Here is a 21,325-nt window from a genome sequence, read left to right on the forward strand (position 1 = left end):
CCTCCTGGTTTTTCTTCATTCCTCCCCCACACAGCCGGTGTGATTTATCTACATTTATCCTAATCCACGCAAGTTACCCCCAAAGGAACCAATCTTATGCCAAAGACAAGACATATTTCAAAGGCATCTTCAAAGGGCCAATCTCTGCTGAACCAGAGGCAAACCTGGCAGAAGGCAAAGGCGAAGACACGGTCAAATCCATACAGGTAGCCATATTATTACCGCACAAAATTTCCTTTCCACAGAGGTAACAATAACCAACACTTACACCTGCTCCCTAGGTGCCAGGCACTGTTACAAGCATTTTAATCTTCACAGGGATCCTGAAGTAGGTACTATTCTTACTCTAATTCTACCAATGAGGAAACTGAGGCACAGAAAGATTAAGTAACCTGTTGAAGTTCCCCGGAGCTAATGGTGGGCAGATCCGGGGTCCATACTCTCAACCCCAGGCTCCTCAAGGTTTTCAAGACTTGGGTGCTTTTCCACTATTTATATTTAATATTGTAGGTTTTTTTTAAAGAGATTTTATTTATTTATTTATTTGACAGACAGAGAGAGATCACAAGTAGGCAGAGAGGCAGGCAGAGAGAGAGGGGGAAGCAGGCTCCCTGCTGAGCAGAGAGCCCGATGCAGAGCTCGATCCCAGGACTCTGAGATCATGACCTGAGCCTAAGGCAGAGGCTTAACCCACTGAGCCACCCAGGAGTCCCTAATATTGTAGATTTTTTTAAAAAGATCTTATTTATTTACTTGAGAGAGAGAGCATGAGAGGGGAGAGGGTCAGAGGGGGAAGCAGACTCCCTGCCGAGCAGGGAGCCCATTGTGGGACTCTATCCCAGGACTCCAGGATCATGACCTGACCTGAAGGCAGTCGCTTAACCAACTGAGCCACCCAGGCACACCAATATTGTAGATTTTTAATGTAAAAAAGAATCTAAGGCATCTTTGTCCATTTCCTATAGAAAAATAAGTTAATATCTCCAATATCTAGCATGGGAAATTATTTTTGGAGTATTTCAGAATGTGATTTAAGCCATCTGGCTCTGTGTGTATGTGTTTTAATGCTCTTCCTCATATTTTTTTTAGGCCAAGAGTAGTATTTTATATAGACTCAAAAGATTTATTCTTCATTGTGATTCACCACATTACTATTTTTAGCTTTTAGCTACAAACAACAGAAACCCCAACTGGAACTGGAACATAATAAGGACTTTTACTGTGCCCTGAAAGGTAAATCCGGAGGTAATGAGCAACCACAGTCGGCCTCACATCCAAGCACAGGCCACTGCCCAGCAAGGAGAAGGAGATCAGCGTGTTGTAGACCAAGCACGATGCCCTCAGACCCTAGGGAATAGGCTGCCTTCCGTGGGTTCCCCAGCCAGACTTTGGGCAGGCAGAAAGGAGGAAGTGGGGAGTCAGCGGGGTGGGCAAATACCACATCTCCCGGTGACGATATGGTAGGATTTCTCTGCCTTCAGTGCCCATGGTTCTTGGTCACGCCGCTGTGAAGAAAGAAGAGGCAGACCAGACGAAGAGTGGCGGGCAGCAAAGCAGAGTTCATTGAGTAAGAGCACAAAGCTCCTGGAGAGGAAGGGGGGCCCAGAGGTTTGCCCCTGGCGTTTCTAAGTTTACGGGTTTTTGTGAGCTCTTTTGCAGAACTGTCTTAAGCAATCAGGGCGTGCTGAGTTGTACCAGTCAGAGCTTTGGCCACGTATCTGTTTAATTGTTAGGTTCCTGTCAACATGCTGATGGTCTTTTTTGCTGACAGCTGGTGGCTTGGGTCTTAACTGCTCCAGGCCCATGATATTGACCAATGCCTTGTGGTTAACTGTCTTACTTTAGGCCATTTTGCAGAAGTCATTTCTGCAAAGGCTGCAAAGCAAAATGCTAGTGCGCTCCTGTCTGAGCTGCAAACAGGTTGTCAGTGCTGTTTGATATTAGCTGTCCTGGCTCTGTATTTTCTTGCTGGGGACCCTGGCCCTGACTGCCTAACCGTCCACCCAAGTCCTAACCAGGACATGGAATGAACTATAGAGTGCATTTGAGAATCAGCCCCAGAAGTTGGAATGACATTGTGAAGGGTCGTCCTCTTTTTTGTCAAAATTCTTAACTTCCATCTCAAGCCTGAGTACCACTGGCAGTTGTCAACATGCCTAAGGGTGAGAGCTTTGACCGAATGGAAAGGTGGGCTAAAAGGAGAGAGAGGTGGTGTGAAACAGGACAAGAGTATGAGCTTGTAGTATTAGAGCCCAGGTCCCCAGAGAGTCCCAAAGAGTTCTCGAGCTCCTCCTCTCTGCCAGGATCGCACTGGAACCTGTAAACTCAGCAGGCCTGTTATCTACTCTCACACAAAATAAACCAAGTCTCAGGGAAGCGTTGTAATGTGTAAAAGGCCGCATAAATAGAAACCCGTGGGGCTATAGTTTGAATCCCCTAGTCTGACACTGGAGTCCTTGCTCTGACGTTTCAGGGGTTTCTCTAAACACAGTCTGAGGACTGCCAGCATCAGACCCACCTGAACCCCTTACTTGCAAGGCAGATTTCGTCAACTTCCCTGTGGGGCCAGGGTCCGGAGTAGGAAACTGACCATTGCCCACACTAACATGTAAGAACGAGTGAATGATACTCTATTCCTTCTCATCTGTGTTCTGACCTGGGGCAATCACCGTTTTTCCTTGGATCCAAGTTTCCTGACATGTAAAATGAGGATGGGTAGGTCACCTCCAGCTAAAAATCTCTGATTACAATTCATCTTTAAACCCATCAATCTGATTGCCGTCTGCCAACTGGCCATCTTCCATGTTTCTTCTTACCTTGAAATATTAGTGTTGTTATTAAGATGATGTTTTAAGCATCACAGCCTTTGAAGCATAAATAACCATAGAGTTTTCCCAGAAATCTGAGAGAACCAGCCATCCCCTTCATGTGGCAGATTTGAAGGGCAGCTCTCTCTAAAGCCCAGGGCTAGGGCTAATGACAGTTCTAGGTCTTCTCATACTCTGCTGGGGATTTTTTTTTTTTTAATTTTCTGACTTCTTGACACTGCCAGAGACAAGGACTCATCATTGTTTTCCTCCCACTCTGAAAACACAATCCAATTTAGTGAACATCTTTGGAAGGTCTAAACAAGGCATCCTACACCACCCCCTTAGCCCTAACCCATTTGGGGTTTGCTTTGGTTTCATTTTCCTCATTTTTTCTTTGGTGAAAGGAAAGCAAGGACTAGGGGCATTGGCCAAACAAGTCTGGCCACTCAGTGGAGAGGTTTCCAGATAAGAAGGATCTGAAGGACTTCCCATGGGCGTAAGGGAAATCGCACACGCCATCCGGGGAAGAGGACCAGGAAATCACTTCTTGTTTTTCAAACAGCAGCGAGCCTCTCACGGATGGCGCTGTGAGGCTCAGAGGACCACGGCAGGGGAGGCGCGGGAGAGCGGTGAGGCTGAGCCCGGCACGGAGCTGCCAGTCCTGCCTGAGCCCTCACAATGAATCCTGCTCGGCTTTGCCTTCACCGGGTATAGGTTTTCTTGGAGACCGTGGGGCAGATGGCCTCATAGGGGAAACCTGGATGGTTTTAGGCGTCTGATCAGAGCAGAAGCCAGCCTGGGGACTGCGGTGGCGGACAGGTAACATGTCTTCTGCTGTGGTTCACCTCCCTCTGTAGCAAGACCTCAGGGGCACCTCAGTCACTTACACACTTCTTTTAAGACATCGCCCAGTTCTGATCCTCTTTGCCTGATTTCCTTCTGTGTGGCTGTGACATGGATGTTGCCTGCGTAAAGCATATTTGGTCAAGAGCGTTTGCAGGCTGTTGGCCAAGTTGATGAGACTGTGTTTAGGAAGACTGGGTATCCCGTAACCAAATGGCATCTTTTAAGGGTTTCCTCTATAATAAAGAGCTTTCTTTCTCTTTCCTTTTCTTTCTTACTTTCTTTCCTTCTTTTCTTTTCTTTTCCTCTTTCTTTCCTTTTTTCGTTTTTGTTTTTTTGTTTTTTGTTTTTTTTGTTCAATGAATTTTCCCATCCCTGAGCCAGAAAATACCATAGACGAGAGCATTCATGAACGCTGCCATGAGCGTGTCCATGGCCAGGCAGCCATGTTATGGTTGTGCTGACAAAGCAAGAGGCTACACTGTGAACTCTGTCAGCTCTCAGGCAGTCACCGGGACAAGGGGTGATCTCCAAAGTGTCCAGCAGTCCTTTCTCACCCATGACGGAGGGGAAGAGTTTACAGTCAGTGCTAGGAAGGAAGATAAGAAAAGTGCTGGCTTTGGGAGATGGGCAGACTTGTCTTGAGCGTTCTAGAAGGAGGAGAGTCTCTCTGAAGTGTTGCTTGCTTAAACCATGTTTTCTTATGCTCTGTAGAAAGCCAGCCTATGCCACTTCACTGGCACTCAGTTTTTCCTTTCATGAAGGGCTCGGGTTTTTGGTCTTTCATGTTCGGATGATACCAGTAGCACATGAATATATTCCTGCTGTAACAATGTCTCATGCTCTCCAGTACCCACTCTTTTCTTCTCCTCCCCTCAAATACCCCATCAATAGTGTGTTGTGCATCTTCCCAGTTATTTCTGTCTTCTCAGCTCTCAGGACAAGCCAGGGCACAGAGTACAATAAATTCCCACTGTCAGATTCACTTACCTGTCTTTAACAGCACCTTCTCTCACTCAAAGATAAAATGACAAAGGGAGGGTACGAACAGCACTTTCAGCACTTAGACAAGTCTGAAAGAGTTTTACTCATTTTTATCATTATTACTTTTGTGTTGATTTTGGCCTCATCAAGTAATAATAATAGTTCCCCCATGGATTAAACTCTAGATTTTCCAACTGGAGGTTTGGCCCTCTCTTGAAGGCCATCAAAGGCAGCCTTGTTTTGGAAATGAAAGATGAAAAAGAAAGGAAAGGAAGGGAAGGGGAGGGGAGGAGAGGAGAGGAAAGGACAGGAGAGGAAAGTGAATTAGATAGATGGATGAATGGGTAGCTAGGTAGCTAACTAGAAGCTACTTAGATTAAGTGGTTCATCCAGGGAAGATAGGATAGGGTGGGAGAGATTTCCTTTTTATATAATGGATGATAACTTTTTTTTTTAACAGATAAGTTCACTTTCTACCTCTTCTAGCCTTCTGTAAAAAAGGGGCCTTTCATTTTTTTTTTCCCCCATACAATGTTATGAGACGAGTGACGAATTAAAAATCACTATGAACAAGTTGGTATGGGTCATGGAGAGAGAAGGTTTGGAAAGAAGTTACATATAGGCACTGTCAAATCCAAGAGTAATTACAAAATACTTTCAGTTGTTTTTTGGTAATTTCTTGGCCTTCTCAAGGTTTCTCTAACCCAAACAAGAAGGCCACTTGGCCCTGCCGAATTTGGACATTCTATAGTGCTTCTTAAGCCTCCTGTTAAATTTGTCTGCCGGAATTTCTCTCCCAGGCCTGGCTAATCCAATTAACCTCTTCATTGTACGCCAGGGCACCAGCTCCAGCAGAGACCAGCCCCTTCTTTCACTCCACCACAGGGGAAGCAGATGTCCTATCTCGTTTTATGGAACACAAAAATAAAAGTTTCAGAAACCAAGTGGTTTGCCCAGCATCACACAATGGATCTTTTGGGGGCACCAAGATAAGGAAAAAACCCAGGTCTCTGGCTTTCCAACCCCATTTTTGGGTAGTAATATAAGGATAGGAAGCATGTTTAATAGAGAATTAACTGATTGGCTAGATCCTGTCAGCTCTGGAGCAACATGGATTCCCAGGTTTGCTGGAATTCTGTAGATAGATCAAACTATTGCCTGGACCAGATTTTTGCGGATTCCAACACTTGCTGTCCATTAGTATCACCCCAGAAATGAACAAGAAAAGAAAAATGCCTAGACACATCCCTGGAACAACGAAATCAGAATCTCTGGGCATTGTATATATTTTTTAATCTCTGAAGTAATTCTCTCATATAGCTAGATGTAAGAGATAAAGTGGCTAATTGGAGAAACAGAAGCAACCCTTCTTCGTGTGCCGAGAAGCTGGGGCCGGGAGTGCCCGCGCTGTGAGCACGTGAGCAATGCGTATTAAGATTCTGGCTGCTGCTGCCTACGACAGAAGCAGACCCATCTCACACTCACACATGAGAATGCAGAGTTTTCCAGCTCCCCGACAAGGGAGATGCCACACCCCTGACTTCACTGCAAATAGACTGGTCCTTGCAGATTTTTCAAAACCCAGATTAAATGTTCTAGGTAAACAGGATGTGCTCGTCTAGTGCCAGATGATTATGGGGCCATCCATTTTATTCCATGTGACTTTAACATGAGTGTCCCAATCCCCAGAAAGAGAAGAAAGACTGAAATACTAATTATCCTTTGTGTGATCTGCCACTTTCTGGACTGATCTACATATGGATAGACAATAAATCAGGGTTGTTTTTAAATCATAAAACGTGCCCCTAGAATCCTCTCTCCTCCCCACCAACATCTCTCAATATAGTTCAAGCTAGTGTGGGTCCTTGCTGTCATGTTTGTGTCCCGTGTAGAGAGTGCTGGGAAGGGCTCTCTCAGCTTAAGTCCATGTCCCCGGTGCCTGTGAGTTTTGGCACATAGTAGATGGTGCAGGAAGGCTTGTTGACCAAAATATCTGCATGGGCTGTAGGTACACTATGAATTCACAAGTTATTTACCCCCTCGGTGTTTCAACTCACATTGCATGATTTCCGGTCCTGAAGGTTCGATAACTGACATCTTGCCTATTTCCTAAAAATCATCCTGTAAGTGAAAACTTCAGAGGCAGAGTTTGGAGGAAACATTTGTGCTGGGTAGACTTGCTAAGTGCTAGGGAATTACTGAGGCAGAGAATCCTTTCCTTTAGCTAACGTTCACGCATTTTTTTTTTTTTTGGTTGTTGTTTGTTTGTTTGTTTGTTTTTTAAGATTTTATTTATTTAAGAGAGAGAGAGCATGAACTGGGGGGAAAGGCCGAGGTTCAGACTCCCCTGGTAAGCAGAAAGCCCAATGTAGGGCTCCATCCCAGGACCTTGGGATCATGATCCGAGCCAAAGGCAGACTGTTAACCAACTGAGCCACCCAGGTGCCCCAGTTAGCTCACACTCATAACAGGAGGCAACACACAGGCATTGGGAATTTTAATAATAACTGGTAATATTTGCTGAGCACTTACTATGTGCCATGCGGCTTGGTGCTTTACAAAGACTGTTAACTCAGTTAGTTAGTTGTTCAGTAACCTATACAGCAAGTGCTATTATAGTAGCAATCTTACTGATGAAGGGACACCCGGTTGTAAGTAAGTTGCCTGAGACACGCAAAAGCAGCGACTAGTGTGGTCGAGACTGCAGCTCAGACAGTCTGACCTGAGTCCTGCCTAATGACGATGTTGTGCTATGACACTCACAAGAGCACTGCAGAAGGACCTGCACGGCAGAGACTCGCAGGGCAGTCTGGAGAAAGACACATCTCTGGAGGAGACGAGAACATCGGAGACGAGAACATCGACAGTGTGCTCCAGAGATCAAGCAAGAGTTCAGACTTTGGCAACAGAATTACCTATTTTACCGTGTGACCTGGGGTGTGTTATTTAATTTACTCATGCCTCAGTTCCTTCACCTGTAAAGTGGGGACCACGGTAGTTTCACCAATATAGGATTTGAGGATTAAATGAGCCAAGTGCTCGCAGAGTGCTTCGTCTAATGCCTGGCATGTAGCAAGAGCTTGGTAAATGACAGCAACTGTCGCTGTTACTAAGGAAATAGCATGATCTGGAAGGAGTAAAACTCAGAAAGGAGGAATGGGACATTTCAGTGGCCAAGGATGGTTTGAGAAGCAATCCATTCGACCAACATTTATGATTAATATTTATGACGCTTTTTGCAAAAGAAGGCACAATGAAAGCTTGCGAGTGGTCTGTCTGCTCTGTATCCCAGTGTGGTGGAAGAAAAATGTGGCAGAGCTGGGTTCATATTGAGGTTGTGGCGATCGTGCTCACCAGGTAAAGGAGCCCAAATATTCCTCGGTCACTTGAGAAAGTTTGAAGAATTTGAATGCAGTAGACAGCAATCTATGGAAAATAGCATTCCATGCAAATGCATCTGCTGATGGTGTGTTGGGTTACTGAGCAGGTGGAGGAAGGAGTGAGGAAGCCTATCCAGGAGATGGCTGCAATCAGACAGGTGTGGGGTGATCATGTCCAAACCAGGGTGGTGGCCAGGGGACAGCAGGCAGCAGCAGAGGCAGGGATAGGACTCAGTGGCTGGTTGAGTTGCTGCTTCCTCTCCTGTTCACTACCTGTGGTGTGGTGCATCCAGGAACCCGGAGAGTGAGTCCAGCCATTGGCAAATCTGGGAAGAGATAGGTTAGGAGGTAGCAGTGGGAGAGAATGACATTCAGTCTTGGGTGAGCTGAATTTTGACCCAGGTGTAGATGGTACAGTTGGGGAGCCCCTCCTGATATGTAGCAAAGAGATCAGGGTGGAAATAAAGCTTTGGGAATTCTCACGTAACTTGATAACTAAGACTACAGAAGTGGGCAAGTTCCCTAAGAGAGAGGGTGTCAAGGGGGGGGGGGGACCAAGGACCCAGGACATTTTTTGACGGACTAACGGTGGAGCAGTTGCAGATGAGGAGGAGGAGGGAAGGGAGGACAGAGGAGAGAAGGGAACAAAAGCTGGAGTGATAAGAGACTGGGGTGGGGTGGGGGGAGGTGCTGCAAAGGAAGAGGCGCTAACTGACTTCAGAAACCAAGAACCCAAGAAGGACAGGGACTTGTGAAGAATGGCATTGATGAACATCTCACTGTCCAGATTAGAGAAATCTTGGAATGTTCATGATTTCTCAGGGTACTGTATTTTGGGGGAAAAAAATAATAGTTTTATCATCTTGAATCATACGCATACTTTATTCTTAAAGTCTAACAGAATCCCTAGAGGGGGGAATGAAAATTTCAGAGAAATGAAGTCACTGGCCAAGGACAGCAATGCCTTGTCTCAGGAGACAGAGGGAGTAAGGGCTCCTGAAAGCAGGAGACACAGAGAGCTAAGGTGGTCCTGCCAATTCTTAAGATGTTGGCATATTTTAAGTTATGTTGTAAATGGCTGCCTTGAGCCCCTGGAATGCCCAGTGTGGTTCCCGCTCACATCCACCTTAGCCACCCAGCCCTCAGACCCTCCCATGGACCTCCCCACTCTCCAGAATGATGGCCTCCAAGCTTCTGCTCCTGCAGAGTGACCAGAGACTGCTCCAATTGGTCCATTATTATCATGAGTAATACTCCAGTATTCTTTTGCATCAACTTGCTGAAGGGTAGAACCATAGAACTAGAAGGCTTGTACGCATACCCAAGCCCTCTGATGCTCTATCCAGCACAACAGCCAACCACAGGGCTACCCTCCCTCGCCCCTGGAATGCACCCCTGGCATTGTTTTCCTGGGGCTTAGGGAAACCCCTCCACATGGCAAATGAAAGTAGCAAGATAGATGAGATAAGAGCCGAGTTGGGAACTTCATGTTTTCATCAAGATGGCAATCTCTTGCTTAAAGGTTAAAACCCTCCAGGGATTTACAACAAGGGAAGAAGTATAAAAGGTTATCAACGCGGCACACATGTGCAGTGTGTTTTGGAAAACTTGACCCCATTGTGTACAAACAAATGTTCCTCTGTAATCTGAGAGTCCTGAGCCGCCCCAACACAATGCTGCTGCGGGACCTTAGTTCAAGGCAAGGGAAAATTAAATAGAAAAAAAGGTTTCAGGGCAGTCCTTTAATTGGCATTGTGGTTCGTGTTCGTGTTAAATAAATATTTAGCTTCTTGTTCTGCATGTGCGAGGGATGAATCATCTAATTAAATAATGTCAGCAAAGATAAGTCTTATCGCCTCTGCAGTTGAAAATACAGATCTGTGAGGGCAGCTCTTAAAGTTATACTTGAGGATTTTTAATCTGTATTTCTGCAGTTCGGGACAGAGGTTACGGATGGTACCCTGTGCGTCATGGGATAAGCCAAGAGCAATAATCCCAGAAAAATTTGCGATTCCTCTGAAATTTGGTATTACCATTTTGCACATACCATCAAAAGGAATCTGCTTTGAATTATCCTCCAGTCAGAGAATGGTGTATGTTTATATGTAATTTCAGTCTCCCGCCTACTATTTTGATCAGAAGTACATGTTTAAAAGAATAGCTATGTGACTATGTAGTCTGTACCCCAGAACGTGCAAAGCAGGGAAGAGGGAAACACACCAGGGGCTTCTTTCCAAGGGGACAGTAGCTTGTCTAGTTAGCCAGTCACAGGCCATGTGTTAGTAGGAGGCATGACTCCCCTTGGTAGAGTCCTCCCGTGCAATGCAATTAGCTCCTTTCTTAAAAAGAAAGTCACAACTATAACATCACTACTGTGTGTAACAGGAGAGCCAAGCTGGTTACATATGGGAAAATCTCCACTCTCTCTTCCACCTTGCAACCAAATTTCTTAAAGTCTTTACACTCACTGACTCTATGCCCTCATCTCCCACTCACTGTACAACTGCCCCCAATGTGATTTCCTCCCCACGCACTCCAAGGAGAGCCCCCTTGCTGAGAAGACATCATGTGTCCAAATCCAATAGGCAATCATATCCCCCTTTGTATGCTCCTTTCAGCACCAATGGATGTAATTGACCACACTCTGCTTCTTAAAACCTGACCCTCCCTGGTTCCAGACCCTCTTCTAGTCCTGGTTCCTTCCTGCCTTCTGGTCTCTCATTCCCAAACATCTTGGCTCAATCATTTTCTTTGACAAGGCCTATGGTTGTTGGAATTCTGTGGGCCTCAGTCCTAGGCTGTCATTTCTACTCTCTCTATGGTCTTCCTAATCAATCTTACTACTCTTGTGGTTGCAATTACCCTGCTTTCCCTGGGTTCTGCTCACCTCAGAAGCCTTCCCATAACCATCCCCTGCTTCCTTTTGGTTTTCCAGATACTCTGGCCCATTCGCAGCTCCTTGAATGTGCCATGCATTTTTCTACCTCAGGGCCTTTGCACAAGATCTTCCTTCTGCCTGGAACCCTCATCCTCCTCTCCCTCTGACCTCTCTTTTGTTTTCAGCTAATTCCAACTCACAATTCAGATTTCAACCTCATTAAATACTTTCTCCAGGATGCTGACCACAGATCCCCAGAACTAGGTCAAGTCCCTGTGTTAACAAGCTTTATTAGACATTTGAGCACGGTGGTTAAAAAGGGCTCTGCAGTAATATTTCTCTGGTTCACGTTCTGGCTCTGCCACTTACTAGCTGTGTGATTTGGGGCAAAATACTTAACCATTCTGGGGCACAGTTCATTTCATATCATACTGTTCATTAGCTATCATACTAGGCCCCTTGCACTGGAATTGCTGTGAGAATAAAAAGATTTAATATAGTCAATGCTTGGCTTGGTGCCTGGCACATAATAGGTTCTCAACAATGGACTAGTGTTCTGATTGCTCTCCTTGGTCATACTTTCACGGTCATAGTGAAACAATGAATTGTGTCACTGCTTCTACAATGATGCTCATCTCTTCCATTAGACTCTTAGCTCCACAGAGACAGGGAACAGTCCCTTGTTTTCTGTTGCTTCCTCTGCACCTAGCAGGGTGCCTGCACTTAGCAGGGCTTAATCAATGTTTGTGCAGTGAATGAATACAGAAAAGGATACATGAGTAAGGGAATAAATAGAATTGCTTCATGATATACTTAGAACAATAAATAGAATACAAGGAGGAAGGTTAGGGCCTAGATTAAGAGCAGGTGTTAGGAGGAAGTAGAGACTATGTATAGCTGAAGAGATCAAGGAACCTCCAGCCAGGAGGATAGAATTTGAATATGCAGTGATTTTCCTGAGTTTTAGAGGCAGAGAAAGTTGGAAATTACCAAGCCAAGTAAATGGCAGGATTATTTTGGTTTTGCCAAACACTGAAAAGTAGTTTGACAATAAGACCTGCCCCTCCCCACTGCCAGGATTAATTCTCAAAGATCCATTTTTCCATTTGCACTTATGTAAGAACACTGGAAATCCCTTACACCATTTTCAGTTATGAAAAATCAGCCCCCTTCAGTGGTGAAAATCTGATCAATGCTTATTAACTGTGCCTGCTCTGGAATATAAAATCCAGGTCCTGGAAGGCCTTGAGCATCAACGAAAGCAATTGCTTCTGGGGAGCTGAACAGAGAACATGCGAGAAGGGCACTTCTGGAAGATTAATCCTGTATCCATGTAGACAATGAGGGAAAGAATGGAAGCCATTGCAGTGGTGCAGGTGAGGGGCAGTGAAGACCTGAACTGTATCGTAAGTCAGCGGTGGGTGGGATAAATCCAAGAGAGAGTTATGTTTAGGCTCAGAAGTCTAAGTGAGGTTACCTTGCTTTTGAAATAAACATGAGAAATTTTACACTCTTTGAACAGTAATGGGACCTCCGAGGCCAACTCCCATACCACAGTAGAGTCAACTCTCTGTCTTTGCTGATAATGCAGTTGAGACCCTGAAAGATGAAGGGACCTGCCCCAGATCACACAACTGGTTAGTGGCAGAGTGAGGCTAGAACTCGTAGTTCCAGTTGCCTGATCCAGTGTCCATACAGAGAAAGTTTTCCATTTATTCCTCTTGATATCCCACCAGGAAGGCCTTGCAACCCAAAGAATGACCTAGTGAGAAGGACTGCTTAGCTTATAATTTTGTCACTACTGTGTGTCAACTATGTGGCCTTGGTGAGTTACTCTTCCTTCTAACTTTCCATTTCTACCTCTGAAAAGTGGAGAGGATTGAGTGGTACCACAGGATCATTGAGAGGGTTACGTGATGTGATCCTTGGAGGGGTCTCAGCTTCATGGAGAACAGAGGAAGCACCTCATAAATTACAAGGACTGACTTACGTACTTCTCAGCATCAACTTTGATGACAATTCTATCCATAATTGTATCAGAAATGGCTTGTCCGACTCTAGGACACTATTATTGTCTAGAATTTTAAGAATGCTCAGCTGACCTCCTGAGTCCTGACTTTGAGGCTGACAGCCCTTCACAGCTTCCTCGTCTGAAAAACTAAGGGGTGTGGGAGGCTGGGGGCAGTGCTGAAAATAGAGATGAACTCTAATTTGTCTCCCATCTTGGACAGTGTGTGTTTATGCTCTGTCCGGATACACCAATAATTCAGTTTTTAGTTTTCATAAAAACATACTCAGAATAAGCGCTCAATAAATGTTGAGCAACAGACCAGAGGTCATGCTCACCCTTTCTAAATAAAAAATAAGGGAGTATCATGTTTATTGAATTCTAATTAGATTTCCAGAGCTGCCATAACAAAGTCCCACAGACTAGATGGTATAAACAACAGAAATCTATTTCCTCACAGACCTGGAGCTTGAACTCGAAGACAAACAGGTTAGCAGGGGTGATCTCTGCAGAGGCCTCCCTCCTGGGCTGGTAGATCTTCCTCACCCTCTGGGATCTTCCCATGCACCTTCCTCTGTATCTGCATGCTAGTCTCCTCTTCTTATAAGGTCAATGGTCATATGAGATGAGGGCCCACTGTAATGACCCCATTTTAACTTAATTACCTTTTTTAAGACCCTATCTTCAAATCAGGTCACATTCTGAGGTACTGGGGGTTAGACTTCAGCATACCAATTTTGGAGGGACATAGCTCAGCCCACAGCAAATTACAATGATGACCAGGCTCTTTTGTCCTTCACGGGCATGATCCCCAATGTCCACAGTGAAGCTGCAGTGCGAATGCTTAGATCCTTGTCATTCCTGCCAGAAGACTAGGGCTTTGTGGGGTCAAGTGTCTCACCCATCATTAAGGCTGGAGCTCAAATCAGAACGCAAGCCTGTTTCACTTTGAAGTTGGTCCTCTTTTCACTCCAGTCTCCTACAGGAAGGAGGGAATCACCCAAGCCCTGATGCCACCAAATTCTCTTTCCAAATCACAGCAGAAATAACTCTGCCTTCTTTGGGGCCAGTCATTGTTTGGGAGAACAATGCCCTCCTGGGGACCATGGCTGGGCCTACGTCATGGTGGTTGGGCAGGCTGCTCAAGGGACTCCCAGGAGGCGCACAGGGGACTGCTAAACCTCACCCTTTGGGCTTTTTTTGTTCCTCTGCTGATGCTGATGTCCTACACTTGAGGTTCTCTTTCCTTTCTTCATTACACATGAAAGCATCACCCATCCTTCAGAGTCTGGCCACGGACCCTAGGCAGTCCCAAACTCACCCCACTTTCCCCCAGTCCTCAGCTCTAGCCATGCTTATCACTTGCATACTGTGGCTCACTTGGGAGACAACTTGGGGACGGATCTGGCTCTGTTCCTTACTAGCTGCGTGTTCTGGGTGAATTCCACTGGGCCCTCGTTTTCTCATCTATGAATTAGGATAAAAATACCTACATCACAGGATCATTGTGAGAGGCAGGTGAAGCAAGTTAACCCATTGACTGCACTGGGCACTATGCCTGGTATACAGCGCATACTCAGTACATAGTGGTTTTTATGTTGATGTTTTTCAGTCTATGTTTGGCACCTTCCCAATGAGACTGAGAGCTTCTTGGGGGCAAGGACCATGACTCGTTTCAGTTTGTGATGGCAGAGCACAATTGGGGGCTGCAGAAAACACTCTGTATTTGTCAGCGCCTAAGTGTGCAACATATTTGATACTAAATGAGATATAAAATACAATCTCAAGTAACAGCCTCCACTATTGGATTGTATCAGAAACTATTGAGTAGGGAGCACCTGAGGGGCTCAGTCTCTTAAGCGTTTTGATTTTGGTTCAGGTCATGATCTCAGGGTCTTGAGATTGAGCCCCACATGAGGCTATGTGCAGAGTGTGGAGCCTGCTTAAGATACTCTTTTGTTCTCCCTCTGCCCCTCCTCACTCGAGCTCTCTCGCTCTCTCTCTCTCTCAAAACAAATAAGCAAACAAACAAAATGTTATTAAGAAGATCACCTCATAGCCCACACTTCCATTAATCCATTCATTCATTCACCATTGACTGATTGCTTCCTAAATAAATCCCCTCAAGCTTCTGTTTCTATATGCTTTCTTTAGTAGAGAGAGCTATAGGCTGGTGATGGAAGGTACTAGAATGCAGGGGAATGTAGACTGCTGCATTAGATTGCTGAGGATACAGATCTGCAGACCTCAGACCTCCCTATGCACCAGAAACAGCTTTGCTGGATACAGAATTTTGGCTCCCATCCCCCAGACGTTTTAGTTCAATGGGTCTAGGGTGATTTTAAAACAACAACCAAGCAAATGGAAAAAGAAAAACAAGAAACTCCCCAGGTGATGGTTCTGTAGTGCAGCCAGGGCTAAGAACCACTGGAGGAGGTGAGGCACAAATACCCCAGGGAACTTTTTTCCCCCAGGCAATGCTAAGGGGAGGGACTGCGTGCCAGGCTGAAGTGGGGAGCAGAGCCCTGGGCTGGAGGCAGGAGGAGGCACCTGCTCAGAGACTGAGCAAGTGTGGATTCACTTTGTCGCCTCTCCTTCCTGCTCCTCAGGAGGAGCCAGGAGACTATCCAGGCCAAAGTTCCCAGGAGAGAGGGGCTAAGGATATCAGAGGACATGAAAAGGCAGAGCTGTGTAGAGCTTAGGAAACAAGTCATTTCCAGAATGAGTCCCACTATTGCCCTACTTAGATGGAGCTGGAAGTCACAACTTGATGATGACATTGGGGCACCAGACCTCCAGACGTGGCCATTGTGTGAACATGCTTCTAACCTTGCAAAGGCATGTGAGCACATTTGCTCCTCTTCACCACTCAGCACCCCCCCACCCCCCTCTTCCTTGCCAATAAAGTCTGGGCAGGTCAGGGCTGATGAAGGGTTTCCAGGAGAGCAGTTGATTTGGAGCACTGGTGGTACCTGAGATCTGGGAGAACAGTTCCCTGGGCTGTTTCAGGTCATTTTCACAATGGCGGTTCCTGATGTGTAATCACTCCACAAGAGAATGTCTTCAAGGAAGCCAAACCCCCACCCTACAAATGTGGTGCTGCTGGGAATCCTGAGGACTTATTCCTGGCATATGACGTCAGGACACTTGATTTCCCTCTCCCTGTCTTCTAACTTCGCAGACAGGAAAATAGGGCTAGAGAAGATGGGAAGTTGCTCATCACCCCGGGGTTTGTACTGAGCATGAGATCATAGTTCCCAGCTTTTTCTAAGACACAGCTGGCTCATTCATGTTGGTGAATTTTAGTAGAGACTATCCAGCATTTACAATTTAAAAAGAGAAGGAAATTGAGAACAACGTCAGATCGTTTTCTTTTTTCTTTGCCTGTTTGTCTCTGCGCTTCTCGTTTCTCCGAGGTTGTCTGCCATTTAATCCAGGAATGTAGCATGAATAGGAACTTCGAGAGTATTTACAATTAAAGGGACCCTACTGAAGATATATTGTCTTGAATCTGGAGTTCTACTCCCTGCTTTTAATTGGGTGAATTGGGATCTTTTTTTTCACCATTAGCCAAGTTAAACTGTCCATTGGCTCCTGATGGATGAGAACAGCTGTGAGCTGAGGGTTAATGAAAGATTGTTGATATAGATAAGGGAAGTTTGTCTTCAGATATCTCCCAAAACCTAGGAACCCCAAAAGCTGAGCTGATCTTCAGCTGGTATCACCGTTCTGATTGGCCAGGCCAGTGGTATGACCAAACAAATTGGTTGTCAAGTATTTTTAATATCACCTTTCCATCAACATGGTGACATTCTTCTATAAGTGGAGAACTCACCCCTCACCATTACTGTGGAAACAATCCCTGTTCTCCTTCTCCTGCATCCAGAGAACATTCCCTTCCCCATAGTGGGATCTCTATTGACTTGTGCTACATTTCTATTGACTTGTAAGTTTGTTGTCACTAAATAGGTCAACAGAGAGACGAGTGTTAATTTCATCAAAAACTGTCCCTAGGGAAGCTACGGGAACATGGGGACAGTGGACAGTATTGGCCAGTGGCCTATACAAAAGGACTAGATGTGGCCATCTGGGGACATTATAATTCCTGCTAATTCTGACCCCAAGGCCACCACTGGGAAATGGTGGAGAGGATTTAGAGTTAGCTCTAGTTGGTCTAACACCTGGGTCCCTCCCTGGCTGGCAGAGGTCAAGGGAGGCTCATTAACCCTTCAGTTACTATATCTCATTCCCTCAATTAACTGCCTCTAGCTGGAAGCAGCTAGTTGAGCGCACTAAGGTGGGGCCTGAAAAGGTTAAATTGCCTCCTAAGTATCCAGTTCAGCCCAGGAGCAGTTGTTATCACCAGGCTGAGTCCGCTCAATACCCACAGAAGCCTGTTCCTTCTAACAAAGACCCTACAGCAGATGCATCTGGTTGAGATTCATCTATTCTCGTAACCTAAATTGCAAAGCATTTTCCAAAAGCCATTGAGTTGCAGAATTTTAAAAATGTATTTTGATTGCCAGATCTGCAGACTGGGTCAGTTTTCCAGGGCCTTATGCTTCCCCTCTTTTCCACTGGGGAAGAGGAAAAGGAGAGAGCCAGCAGCCGGTGATTGAAATGCAATTCTCCCTGGCCTGTAAGTCTCGGCTCCCATCTGTGCGTTATCCTGGCCACTCGCTGCAATGCCTGGGCCAAGGCCTGCCCTTCCTGATGGCTGCCCTCTGGACTCTACCAATGACCAGCGTGAAACCACTGCAGCTTTGCACCCCTGTGGCCTTTCATGGTCTTCAATCATTTGAGCTTCAGGAAAGTCTGTGAGAAAATAAGAGGAGGTAGAACTGTCCCCATTTCGTAGATGGGGAATATTGAACTCGGTGAAGATAAGTGACTTACCCAAGGATATGCAGTTTATGGTGGTCTTAGATCTTAATCTGTAACTTCTGTCTCTTGATTTCCTGCTCTTTTCACAAAAGAACATGGCTGTAAAAAAAAAAAAAAAAAAAAAAAAAAAAAACTCAGCGAGGAAAGAAATCTGTACGAAGTAGATTGTCTGAGTCCCCAGACCCGCGAGGGTTGGAATGATGCAAACTGATACTCGACTTCTTTTTTTTTAAAGATTTTATTTATTTATTTGACAGAGAGAGACACAGCAAAGAGAGGGAACACAAGCAGGGGGGGTGGGAGAGGGAAAAGCAGGCTTCCTGCTGAGCAGGGAGCCCGACGCGGGGCTCCATCCCAGGACCCTGGGATCATGACCTGAGCTAAAGGCAGATGCTTAACAACTGAGCCACCCAGGCGCCCCCGATATTCAACTTTTTAAATGCAGTAATGATCAATCTAGTCACCAAAAAATGTCATCTTAATCACCAGCATTATACAGAAGTAGCTATCAAAAATCAGTGCATAAGATGGGACACGTGATATGAATATTCTATGTTGTGTACCATATTACTGTAAAAGACTATAAAACACAACTTATATTTTTATGATGAAGTCCAGGATTTTTCATACTAATGAGTCATAGTCCATTAATATGCATCATGAGGTCAATTTTAATGGGTTGCTATCAGAATTTGAAGGAAAAATAGGGTAAGATAGGATCGAATTGAAAATATCAGAGTGTGAGGCATGTAGCAAAGGTAAGTATTGTACTCTGAGTCCTTTTGTCCAGTTACTGTGTGTACTGGATCACGACGTTTGAAGTATTTCTTGCTCAGTAGTCTTTCTCTTTTTCCTGCTCTGCCCCCTCCCATCTTTCTCCTTTCTCTTTTATTCCCTCTCTCCTTCTCTATGTACACAGGAAAAGTACCCAAACATCTGGTACCTTTGTCCTCGGTACACAGCCATCCACAACCCCCATCCTTCCCAACCCGACCATTTCCTCAGCCCCGGGTCTGGAGCAGAGGCTGTTTTCTCCAGTTGATACCGTCATGTTCCTTCCATTCTCCTCTTTTCGTCATGTGACCTTCGAAACGGGGTTTGCTTGTTCTCCCTCTGTTTGATAAACAAATTCTTCTATCTCTAAACTCTCATATTTACATTTCAGGCAAAGCAACTCAATCCTCAAGAAATGAAATCCCCAAGGAGAACCACATTGTGCTTCATGATTGTTGTGATTTATTTTTCCCAAGCTACACTGAACTTGAATTTAGAATCTATTGTTCATTCCTTGGTGAGTACATCCATGTCTGCTCTATTTTTCCTTGTCAAATTTTTCTGATTTCCTGGGAATGTCACAGATGGAAATTGCTTTTTAAAAAAAAAACTTTTTTTAGGGCCTTTGAGGAAATGTTGCAAATGTGGGGGAGGGAGTGAACATAAAGGGATGTCAGTGTGTCTACTGGGCTACCACTTAGCACACTCTGACATCAGTGGTGCTCAAGGGAACGTCCCCCAGCCTCCCTCCTCAACTAAATGGCCACCTTTAAGCCTGAAAGTCCACTCTGAAACTGACAACAATGACTCTAAGACAGGTTTGAAGGATGTGCAGGACGCACATGCTCAAAGGATTCATTTAAACTTGAGCATCAGACTAGAACACATTTCAGAAGGGGTGTGTGTGTGTGTGTGTGTGTCACAATCACAAACAGATAGAGATGATGGGGCCATGGATGTCATTTAACTTTTTGCTGACGGATTATCCAGGTGGTTTTGTTTGGGCTTTGGGAAGTCCATGGGAGAGTAGCTTAATGAGAGAGGGTGATAAATACTCCTTTACTCCTTATAGGAATTATTACTTATTCCTTTCTGAGGCCACTCAGGTCCCAGAGACAGGTCATGTTATGAAATTTTGAGAAACTGATGGAATTCTGTGTCTCCACTTCTTCACCTGTAGAGTGATGATAATAGTACTGATTTCCCGATTGCTAGGAGAATTAGATCTGTTAATATTTGTGAGACGCCTTAGAACAGGGCCTGGCACATAAGTTTTTTCCTTTTTTTATTTATTTGTCCCACTGTAATGGCATCTTGCCACTGATTTTTAGATAAGATATCTAAGTGCTATTTTACTCAGTCTATCACTATTATTAGAGCTTCACTGGTACTTTTTGGCATTATAGAATGTCACTTTTTGCTTTGCTTTGTACTTTTTAATTTTAATTCTTTGTCATATATTCCAATGACCAATCCTGGTTTTGTTTTTTGTTTTTTGGGTTTTTTTTGGTAAGGTATTTATCTCTCTCTCTCTCTCTCTCTCTCTCTCTCTTTAGAGAGAGCATAAGCAGAGGAGGAATAGAGGGAGAGGGAGAGAGAGCCTCAAGCAGACTCTGCCCTCAGTCCCTACTCAGAGCTCGATCTCATGACCCTGACCGACATCATGACCTGAGCCAAAACGAAGAGTCTGGAGCTCAATGGGCTGAGCCACTCAGACACCCCCAATCCTGTTTTTATATTTATGTTTGCCTGATCTTTGTTCTTTGTTTAGCCTTTAACACAGCACTTTGTGTTAATGGTTCTCTTATAAACAACACGTGCTTGAAGTTTTTTTTCTTCTAAACCCAACCTGAGTAAATCTGACTTTGATTAGGGGAGCACAGATTTATTCACATTTCATACCATGCTATATATAAGATGCTTGATCTTACTTTCAGGATTTTCTTTGCTAACTTTCTGTACATCTTTCTTCTTTCCTGCTTTTGTGTCTTTCATATGACCTTGGTTTTCTTCGTCTTTTTCATTACTTCTCTCATGACTTGGGAGCTAGATATGGTGTGTCTCTCCTCCCAGACTCCTGTGTGGGCTTCCCCTTGTGTGACTGTATGCGGCAGCTGGCTCAGATAAATAGGAGAGAAACCTTTACACATCCTGTGAACCCACAGGGTGAGTGTAGAGCTCTAGTTACTCAGGTCTGTGGGGGGAAAGCCCAAGCAGTGGGGTCAGCTGTACCTCTGTTCCAGACTTTCCTAGCATTCATGGCCGCAGCTGTGCCCTACCGCTCTGCCAGGTTGGTCCTCACTGCGGTGGCCCTAACAAAGCCCTATCTGCCCAGAGGCTGGTCAGGGGATAAGCTAGTGACCCCCAAAACTACTGGTGGAGTTCAGACTCCATCTTCTGGGAAACTCCCATTGCCACTCCAAAGGGCCCCACTTTTCCTCTTTAGATTTGTCTTTGAGATATAATATCTTCATACAACCCAAAGGCCAAAGACCCCCTCATTGGAGAGATGAACTCCAACCTCCCTCATCAGCTTATCCTCCCCTAAGCTGCCACTCAGTTCCCAAGGCTGACCTTCTACCATTTTAAATGCAACATGTAGTAATGAGCTTTTAAAAACACATTTGTGGTAAACGTGTACACAATTTATCATCCTAACTGCTTTTAAGTGTATAGTTCAGTAGTCTTAAATAGATCCACATTCCCATGCAACCCATTTCCAGAACTTTTTCACCCTGCAAAACTGAAAATCAGGGTGTCTGGG

General features: G+C 45.0%; 1 protein-coding gene across 7 annotated transcripts in view; it reads left to right on the plus strand.

Annotated features, from left to right (window-relative positions):
- The window catches only part of ADGRF5 (adhesion G protein-coupled receptor F5), a 94,754-nt gene that overhangs the window by 25,025 nt on the left and 48,404 nt on the right, over window positions 1-21,325 (plus strand). For 2 of the 7 annotated variants that reach the window (XM_032861989.1, XM_032861990.1), the window contains exons 1-2: window positions 3,296-3,629; window positions 18,953-19,078. In XM_032861989.1, coding sequence (XP_032717880.1) covers window positions 18,977-19,078 — 102 coding nt within the window. In that variant the 5' untranslated portion in view covers window positions 3,296-3,629; window positions 18,953-18,976. Of the gene's footprint in view, window positions 1-3,286; window positions 3,630-18,952; window positions 19,079-21,325 lie in introns of those variants that run through there. The other 5 variants (XM_032861987.1, XM_032861984.1, XM_032861986.1 and 2 more) reach the window with 5 other exon arrangements.

The sequence above is a fragment of the Lontra canadensis genome, unplaced genomic scaffold (genome assembly GCF_010015895.1).
Source record: "Lontra canadensis isolate GAN:19392208 unplaced genomic scaffold, GSC_riverotter_1.0 scaffold23, whole genome shotgun sequence".
Classification (NCBI taxonomy): Eukaryota; Metazoa; Chordata; class Mammalia; order Carnivora; family Mustelidae; genus Lontra; species Lontra canadensis.